The 10184-nt window shown below is 30.9% G+C and overlaps 1 protein-coding gene across 1 annotated transcript; it reads left to right on the top strand.

Moving 5' to 3' along the window:
- Positions 1 to 1161: 1161 nt before the first annotated feature.
- Positions 1162 to 5558, top strand: LOC113868527 (TMV resistance protein N-like). Its single transcript, XM_027504177.1, has 5 exons — positions 1162 to 1688; positions 2317 to 3415; positions 3540 to 3815; positions 3919 to 4743; positions 4839 to 5558. The coding sequence occupies exons 1-5, from the start codon at positions 1204 to 1206 to the stop codon at positions 5349 to 5351; spliced, it is 3198 nt and encodes a 1065-aa protein (XP_027359978.1). The 5' UTR covers positions 1162 to 1203; the 3' UTR covers positions 5352 to 5558.
- The last annotated feature ends 4626 nt before the right edge of the window (positions 5559 to 10184 follow it).

The following is a 10184-nucleotide window of genomic DNA, read 5'->3' as shown; positions in this document are numbered from 1 at the left end:
AATTTTTTGTGACGTCATTTAAACTCTTGTATAAAATCATTTTTAAGCAATTTTGAGTAATGCAATTAAATTTTTTTTTCGTGACTTGGAACTACTTTTAAATTTGCATATAGGTAATTTATTTTTTTTCTATATATATAGGACTTAGAAAATGGTATTATTGTTAGTTTTCATTGTCTATATCTAATCAAAACAACTTCTCTACAACCCCTGTGTATATGATATTTATACAACCTTTTAATGATGTGATATCTATTTTTATTATTCCCTTTCATAATTTTAAATTTCAATTTCAAAAATCTTAACTTTATAAGTTAACATTTCTTTCAAAATACGAAAGATGCATGTGATATTATTAGTAATTTTTTTTTCGCATTATGTTTCAGTCAAATTATATGAATCGACTCAAATATTACGTAAATAAATAATAAAATAAATTAACAAATTATTAATAAAATAATTATGTTAAATAAAAAATAATTTTAAAAAAATTAGATTAAAAAAAAGATAAACTAAAAGAGAAATTTTGAGAAACTAAAACTTTATTTAAGCTAAAAAAAATTAAAAAACATAAACTACCATTTACATCAACTTTGATAAAGTTAGGAGGGAAAAAACTCTGGATATCTTTATCAGTGACGTTTGTATTAATTAATTGCTCATGATAGAAAAGCGAAAATTCTGAAGTTGACTAAACTATTTTATTAATATTAAGAAATAATAATTTAGTTTGGTCAAAAGCATGTTCTTTGTGTAACACCACATCATTTTTTAATTTTTATTCTTTAAACAACTCTCAATTCTATTCGTTTGATTCTTAAAAGTTGCATTAAACGGATGACTCAAACTAATTCGAATTAATAAGTAAGTAGTGCATCGTTAAGTAAGTTTTTTTAAATCATTACGTATATTTTAAACAAAATAAACGGTTCATATTTTTATAATTTAATAATATTAATTTTTAAATTTTATGACTCTGTCTCAGTTTTTTTATTAAGCAAAAGTTACTTAATTAAACACCGTTAGCTTGTTTAGAAAAAGTGATTAAGCACTGAGCTGTAAAAGATACTTTCCATCCGTTGTAAATTCGCGGGTCCCCACTTACTGTAGCTTCCACCATTCTAAAACTTCATTCATATCTCATATGCATTCTTTAGAATTACAAGTCATAACTCTTCTTCAAAATTATTCATCTTTGCTCAAATGGATACCATTACAGTGTCAGTGGCAACAACATCCTCGTACTCTTATGATGTTTTCCTCAGTTTTCGGGGTGAGGATACCCGCACAGGTTTCACTGGTTACCTTTATCATGCTTTGTCTGAAAAGGGAATCAACACCTTCATGGATGATCAAGAGCTTTGCCAAGGGGAACAAATCACGCCTTCTCTGATGAGGGCAATTCAAGGATCCAGAATTGCAATAGTGATATTCTCAGAAAACTATGCATCATCTAGTTTTTGTTTGGAAGAACTTGTGAAGATCATGGAGTGCATCAAACACAAGGGAAGGTTGGTTTGCCCTGTTTTTTATCATGTGGATCCATCTGATGTGAGATACCAAAAAGGGTGTTATGGAGAAGCACTAGCCAAGCATGAAACAAGAATCATTGACAAGGAGAAGGTCAAAAGGTGGAGGCTTGCTTTGCAAGAAGCAGCAAATCTCTCTGGTTGGCACTTCCAACATGGGTGAGTTACTCACCAATCCATGCACTCACTCTCCTACTTAATTGCACTTTTAATTCCAATACTTAATTTACTAACAACTTTTTTCATCTTAATTTTAATTACTCATATTTAGTTCATACAATTTATCAATTATTATAATTAGGTCCCTCACCCCAAAAATTCATTCTATAATTAACAAAAATATAATAAAAACGTGACATATTATTGTTTAGTATAAATTAATAAGGAAAAAAGTAAACTAGTTAAATAAAAGCACTAAATGAAATGTATAAAATAAAATTAAAGCCTTTTTATTTTTATTTAATTCTTTTATATATTCTGTTCTTAACAAATTTGTATAAACCCATGATATGTTTTCGTGTTTGTTATATTAGATGAAATTTTAGGACGAGGAATTTAAATTCAACTGTTGAAAAACTAAAATAACTATATGTGAGCAATTAAAATTAGGAAAACTAAAATCACACGTAAGATAAAATATAAAATGCAATTAAACCTAGTATAAATTTCCTTATCAGAGAGAAATTAGTATACACATGATTTTTTAGTATAATGTTAGAATTGTTTAGTGAGTGAAGTTGAAACTTGACATGGTTTTGACTTGAGGTTTAAATTCGTACTTGAGCAGGTATGAATATGAGTTCATAAGGAAGATCATTCAAGAGATCTCTAAAAGGATTAATCGTATCCCTTTATATATTGCTAATTACCCAGTTGGGTTAGAGTGTCGAGTGCAAAAGGTAAACTCACTACTTGATGTTGCATCAAATGATGGGGTCCACATGGTAGGGATTAGTGGAATCGGTGGGATAGGTAAAACGACACTTGCGTGTGCAGTGTACAATTGCATTGCTGATCAATTTGAGGGTCTTTGTTTTTTGGCTGACATTAGAGACAATTCAAGGAAGCATGGGTTGGTACAACTTCAGGAGACACTTCTTTCTGATTTGGTCGGGGAGAAGGACATTGAGTTGGGGAATGTAAAGAAAGGGATTCCAGTAATCAAAAGTAGGCTCTGTCATAAAAGAATTCTTTTGATTTTGGATGATGTTGACAACTTGGATCAATTGAAAGCACTTGCTGGTGGACATGATTGGTTTGGTTCTGGTAGCAGAATTATTATAACAACAAGGGACAAGCATTTGCTACGTGTTCATGATGTTGAAAGAATCTATGAAGTAGAAGGATTAAATCATAAAGAAGCCCTTGAATTGTTTATTTGGAGTGCTTTCAAAAGAAAAGATGTTAAACCAACTTATGTGGACATTTCAGAGAGAGTAATTATGTATTCAAATGGCCTTCCATTGTCTCTTGAAATAATAGGATCTGACTTATATGGTAAAACGGTGTCTGAATGGAAATCTGCATTAGACACTTATGAAAGAATTCCTCATGAAAATATTCAGGGAATCCTAAGAGTAAGCTATGATGGCTTAAAGGAATTTGAGAAGGAAATTTTTTTAGACATGGCCTGCTTCTTTAAAGGATATAAGCTAAGTGATGCCACAGACATACTATGTAGTGGTCGTGGCTTTTCTCCAGACTATGCTATCCAGGTTTTAATTGATAAGTGTCTCTTGAACATTGTTCAATGTCGTGTGAGAATGCATAGCCTGATTGAGAATATGGGTAGAGAAATTGTACGGCTGGAATCACCCTCAAAGCCAGGTGAACGCAGTAGATTATGGTTCTCTAGAGATATTCTTCATGTATTAAAAGAAAACAAGGTATGTGCAGGGTGTATTTTTCTCTTAGATTCTGGATTATTCCATTTTAGACTAACACTTAGTGCAAGATTTGATTCATGTTGACAAAAAGTATTTGTACTAAGATTATGCTTTTGTTTTGAAGGGAACGGACAAAATTGAGTTCATCATGCTGCATTTACTCAAAGATAAAGAAGTAAAATGGAATGGAAAAGCATTAAAGAAGATGGAAAACCTTAAAATATTGGTCATAGAAAATGGTAGCTTTTCGAGAGGACCTAGTTATCTCCCAAAAAGTTTAAGAGTGCTAAAATGGTGTGGATATCCTGAACCATCGCTGCCAGCTCATTTTGATCCAAAGAATCTTGCCATACTGGACTTGTCCATGGGTTTCTTTTCATTCGACAATCAACTGATCATGGTATGTTTAGTTGCTAACTATATGTGGTCTAGAATATTAGTAAGTTTAAGCTCCTCATAAAATTTCATAAAATGGTTACTCAGTTATTATTTTCATTTTGCAGAAATTTAAGTCTTTAACGGAAATGAAGTTAAGCGGTTGCCAATTTTTAAATCAAGTACCTAACTTGTCTGGAGCACAAAATTTGAAGAAACTGCATCTTGATAATTGCAAGAATTTAGTTGAAGTTCATGATTCTATTGGATTCCTTGATAAACTTGAAGATTTGAATCTTAATTATTGCTCTAGTCTCAAGGTTCTTCCTCAAGGCATCTACTTAACTTCTCTTAAAACGTTGTCCCTTAGATATTGTACAGCTCTCAAGAGTTTTCCAGAAATTCTAGGGAAGATGGAGAACACAAGGTACGTTGGTTTGAGTGCTAGTTCCATAAGAGAATTGCCTTTTTCAATTGGAAATCTTGTTGGGCTCGCAATCCTGTCTTTGGAAAGGTGCAACGGACTTGTTGAACTACCAAGTAGTATTTTTACATTGCCAAAGCTTGAGACCTTGCAAGTTAACAGTTGTGAGGGGCTTACACAAATAAAGAAAGACAAAGCTCAAGAGTTGGAAACATTTTCTTTATGTGTGAGAGATGCCAGTTCCGTTTTGGTTGAAAGAGAAGCTAGATTTTCAAGATGCTCAATGACAGATGCATTTCTTGCTACACTTCTTCCTTGCTTGCATTATGTGACAGTGTTATCCCTTAGATGTAGCAATATTACAATCCTTCCATCATCCATCAAGGCATGTCAGTATTTGAGGATACTTAACTTGAATGAATGCAAGGAGCTTAGAGAAATCTGTGGGCTGCCGCCAAACATAAGATATCTTTCAGCAATAAATTGCCTGTTGTTGACTTCCCAGTCAAAGGAAATGTTGCTGACAGAGGTATCATATCTTTCCGTTCTTTCTTTTCTCACAGTCTTTCATCAAATAGTAAATTTAATGGGAAAAAAAAACTTTTAATTATATGTGACTAACAGGCACTACACAGGGCCAGAGGCACACTTTTCTGTTTTCCAAGTCCAGGATCAGCTGTCCAAGGTTTGTTCAATCATTGTAGCAAGGAACCATCTCTGTCCTTTTGGTTCCATAAAAAGTTCCCTGCAATAACTCTCTGCATCGATGAATTTTCAAGCTGTTATCCTCGCTTTGAGCTGGACCTGATCATTAATAGCAGTCAAGGGTTCTCAAAGTTTTTCATTGTTAGGTCTACAGTTTATCATTCACTTCAGACAAATCATACAACTTTGTTCGATCTGCAGTTCAAGTTTTGCAGCGGCCAATTCAAAGGATTATTTACTGAGAATGGATGGAACCATGTTGAGATTTTGTTATCAGAAAATGCAACATCAGAAGTGGAATGGATGGGAGTTCATGTACAGGAACAAAACACAAGCATGGCAGATATTAGTTTTACAAATCCTGATCCTGAGCCTCCAATAGTTATAGTAGAAAAAAATAGAAGGGTCGTACGCAGATTTAAAAGATCATGAAAAATAGTCAAAAGTTCTGATTATGTTTATCTCTATTCTCCTCCAATGTATGACTTTCCTTGTTTTAAGTATTTAAGATAGGCAAGTAGTTGGGAATCCTGAAAGTTAACAATGCTTTTGATTGTATGAGTACATACTTACTAAAAGGTTAACGAATGTTTGCTTTCTTGTCTAGAAAAGGTATTGAATGAATGACTTCTTCTGATTTATGTTATGTTCTGTTCTTTTAGGGAGATTCTAATATCCTCCTTTTATTTGTAAAAAGTAAATATAATATTTTTTAATAAATAAAAAGAAATTAATTTTGAACTGTTGATATTTGTAAATATAAAATGAATGGCTAAGATTGATTGATGAAAAGGTTAAAAATTAAGAAGAACATATGACTACATTGGGTAATAAAATGTTAATGAAGGGTAAATAAGTAAATTGTTACTTCTCCTTTATATCTTTTCTTTTCATCTCTACGACAACTCCTTTATTTTTATCTCTCTCATTTCCTCTCAACCTCCTTCATTCCCAGTTTTTTTTTTCATCTAAACTTTGAAATTTGTTGGATAAAATTAACTAAGATGAGATTTCTCCTCTTTGACTTCCTTCATAATTTCCTCTGAATTATATGCACTGGCCTATCAATCTAGGTTCCAATGAGACATGGCTGGAAGAACATGAACCGTGGTTGGGAAAAGTCACTTCTACATCGATTGAATTGGATGACCGAAACAATAATTCTTCCCAAAGTATATTTAAAAAATTAAAATGTAAGTTCTACATTGATTTTCTCAGATAACCGATGTAAAAATTAGCGACATAAACCTAATACAATCTATGCAAATACAGTTCATGCAAAAATGTATAAAGTGGCTGCCTAATGACATCAGACTTGCCACAAACCCAATGCAAATTGAGTCCATGCGCAAATATAAAAGGTGCTCACCTAATCATATTGGTTTTATAACACAACCGATGCAAATGTAAAGGCCGCACAAACCATTGTTCAAGTTTAACTCCGTCCACAATTTAACATCTTTTAACTCTCGAACTCTTGCAAAAATTATCCAATATTCATTATTTTTTCACTGCCTCTGACCTGCACAACCAATTTCATTGTAGTAATACAGTCACCCTCTTATTGAGTGAGATTAAGAACACAACTCAGTACAACTGCACATTACGTGGAATCAATACAACTAAACATTCTATGTTTTTAACATTGTAAATGCTCCACATATGCTGTTCTGTAAATAAAATTAGCAACATAACGCTAAAGATAAAGAGAACAAGATGACTAGATTATTGTAACACTCGCTGATGTACCTCGTAGTTAGGCTATACCTTCCTTAGGTGTTAAATCTGATGTTGTACATGGTCATTTAAATCATATCTCTATTTTGGTACAACGAGAAGGGGTTTACTATGGTCAGTGCAGTGAGATTTGTGAAAATATATAATCATGCCTTTACGCTTGTCGTTATAGAAGTTGTTCCTAGTCAAGATTATGGTTTTCGGGTATCCAATCAATTAATCCTACAAACAACAGGGGAAGCTGCAGCAAAAATGAAAGAGTGGGGTGAGGGATAAGGGGGGAACCCACTAAATGGTTTTACCACACAACCGATGCAAAGAGAGTCCATGCAGAAAATGTAGAAGGTGATTACCTAATGACATCAGTTTTTTCACACAACCGATGCAAATAAAGTCTATGCGCAAATGTAAAAGTTAGTCGCCTAATGACATTGGTTTTATCACACAATCGATGCAAAAGTCTACTAGACATTTATTACACAGTGACCACAATTTAACATTTCTTAAGTAGTGAACAGTTGTCGAAACTATCTATATTTCATTCTTTTTACGTTAGTGACCTCCACAAAAGCCAATATGTTCCCAGACTGATTGGGCATAATGGTGAATTTCAGTGTGTAGTGAATAAATAATGTAAAGTAAAAAAAAATCAATTTTATTTTAATACAATATGAATGTAAAGTAATTATATAATATAATTTTTTTAAATCAAATATATACAGATATAATTTTATATTAATTATATCAAATTCAAATTTTTAAGTATAATATATCAATAATAGTATAATGGACTACAATTTTATTTTCGTCATATCAAATAAAAATTGAGGATAATAAATTATAACTGATATGATTTGAATTGAATACAACATTCATGCATATAAAAAATCGATTATATCAGACAAAATAATATAATATAATATATGATTGTGAGACAATAACTTCAATGATTTAGTTAAACCGATGTAGAAGACACACCTAGTGTCAACATTGCAAGTTGAGGTTAATATTTCAAAATTGGCTCTGTAGCCCAACTGCTGTAAAAGAGTCCATCCATAAGTAACTTGTACATCGGTTGAATTGGAGGACCGAAACAATAAATCTTTACAAAGTATATTAAAAAAAAACGTAACTTCTACATGGATTTTCTCATATAACTGATGTAAAAAGTAGAGACATAAACCAAACAATTTTCTACATCAGTTTTTTTAGAGAACTGATGTAGAAAGGAGCAACGTAAAGGAGCACATCTGAAGGCATGAGAAGAGATGGTATTATTGTATACTTTATCATATGTCATAAAGAGAAGACAATGGTTAATCAGGTCACAAAATGAAGTCAAAAAAAAATTAACATAATTTATCTGTTAGTGCAGGATATAAAGTTGAGAATCTCAAGTCTGCTATGAGCTGTGACTATGTGAAAGACTATGAGTTTGTTGTAGTTTTTTATATAGATTTTGGACAAAATCTTGATTTTTTTAAGCAAATTGTATAGTATTTCAAGGATAGGAAGAGAATATAAACATATTCAATAATAATTCTTGATAAATTCATGTTTACCATATTTTAACATATGTGTCCTTTTATTACAGAACATGAATAAAGATAAAAACTTGTTGACGTACCTACAAAATATTAATTTATGTTTCTAATTTTTTTTTAGTATTTTTTCATATTTTTCCTGAGTCTGAGCTATGTTATTAATGCTGAAGAAGAAAAGGGAGAAGAAAAAAAAGAGGAACCGAATGAAAAGGCACCAAAATTATTAATATATCATTTCTAAATATAATTTGTATCACCAGTCTTTTATCTTTTATTTTTAACCATTCGATTTTGATCAACCGTTTATAATATTTAAAAACTTTAAAAAAAATAATTTTATTTTACTTCTTACAAAAGAAATGAGGATATTAGAATTAAACGTTCTTTTCACACTCATTTTAAACTCTCTACGTACCTATAGGATGCGTGACTTGAAAAAGGGAACAAAAAATTGTCATAGAAAGTTACTATTATGACACTGAGTGGTTTTGGTGTTTTAAAAAAAATACTATATTGTCAAAAACGGTATTTATAAGTGATCAAATGGAGTATGAAGAACTGGTGCAATTCTACATGAATTATGCAAACCTTTATTAATTTTATGTATAAATTTTTTTTCAACGAAGGAGATGTTTAGATTAAGTAAAGGAAGACCATCAACTTTAGTTACAATCATATATCACCTGTCAATGACTTTTCCCGAAATCGAAATAAGTTATGACAAGACAAAATTCTATAGGAATAAGAGCCTGAATAAGCCAATCTCTCACCATAAAAATTGCATGGAACCATCAGGATTTTTAAAAAGTGAAGCCTTTAGAGGCCACAAATGGTCCAACTTAATTTTGACAAAATTAGTATTCTAGTCCTCTAACCTTAGTTTACGAGTTTGATCCTTTTAACTTACTTTCAAAATCCTAACAGATTTATCTCCAATTGTTAGATGTTATTTTAAAAAAATGATTTAGTTTTTTTTTTTTTTTTGCATGTATTTGATCTAGAAATGTTCTCTTTATTTTAATTAATTTACATTTTCTGTGTCAATTTCACGGAAATTCTTGAATAAATGATTTTATAGAAATTACAAATTTTCTACAAATCTAGAATCTCCCCTTTAAAATATTTTCCGGCAAGAACCAAGCTCCTTTTCAGCTTAGTGAGTTTGCCCATATCTTGTGGAATCTCCCTCGTTTAAAGAACTAGTTATTGGTCGATCAAAAAAAGAAAGAAAACTAGTTATTGAAGGTTAAGGATAACTAAACTTCCAGGATTATTTGCTAGTGGGACCAGTATTTGCTAATTAAATTAAGGAATTTCATTTTACGCCCCCTCTCTTCTGTCCAAAAGCTTAATTTTGAAATTCATAAATAATTTTTCGAACATTTAATTCTTGAAGTAATCTATAAATTATTTTAAAAAAATAGACTTTAAAACTTATCAAATTCTCTTTTGCAAATTAAATTCTAACAGTGACTTACAAATCATTTCTAATATTTAATTTTAAAAATAATAAATAAAAAAGTTCACACACAATGACCATTTTTTCTATTCCATTGTCCGTATCCGACACAATTATGAAAGTCAGTAAGGAATGAAAATAATTTTAGTATTCGTATGACTTTTTGAACAATACTGCATATTGTTATTTTTTTTTTATTTTTAAATAACCTCTCTTTATCGTGGATCATTGTAAAGTGTAATTTTCCTTTATACTTTAAACATCTTTTACTTCGCATGGATTTTGTTGACAAGATAATTATTTGATATAGTTCATATATTAATCGATATTACTTCCAGTTAAAATTATGTGGTTTAAGTTAATACAAGAATAAAAAGAAAGATATCAACTAACCTTAATTAACAAATAAGTATACTTGATTAAACTACTTAGAAAATGTCCAAAAGATTATAACCAAGTTAATGCTCAAAGTTTTTTAACAAGACAGTAATTTCTTATCTGTATAGAGGGAAAAAAAACAACAGA

This window comes from Abrus precatorius, unplaced genomic scaffold (assembly GCF_003935025.1).
Source record: "Abrus precatorius isolate BTA unplaced genomic scaffold, Abrus_2018 Scaffold6, whole genome shotgun sequence".
NCBI lineage: Eukaryota > Viridiplantae > Streptophyta > Magnoliopsida > Fabales > Fabaceae > Abrus > Abrus precatorius.
Note: the sequence above shows the minus strand (reverse complement) of the source record. Positions and strands in the feature narration are given on the sequence as shown.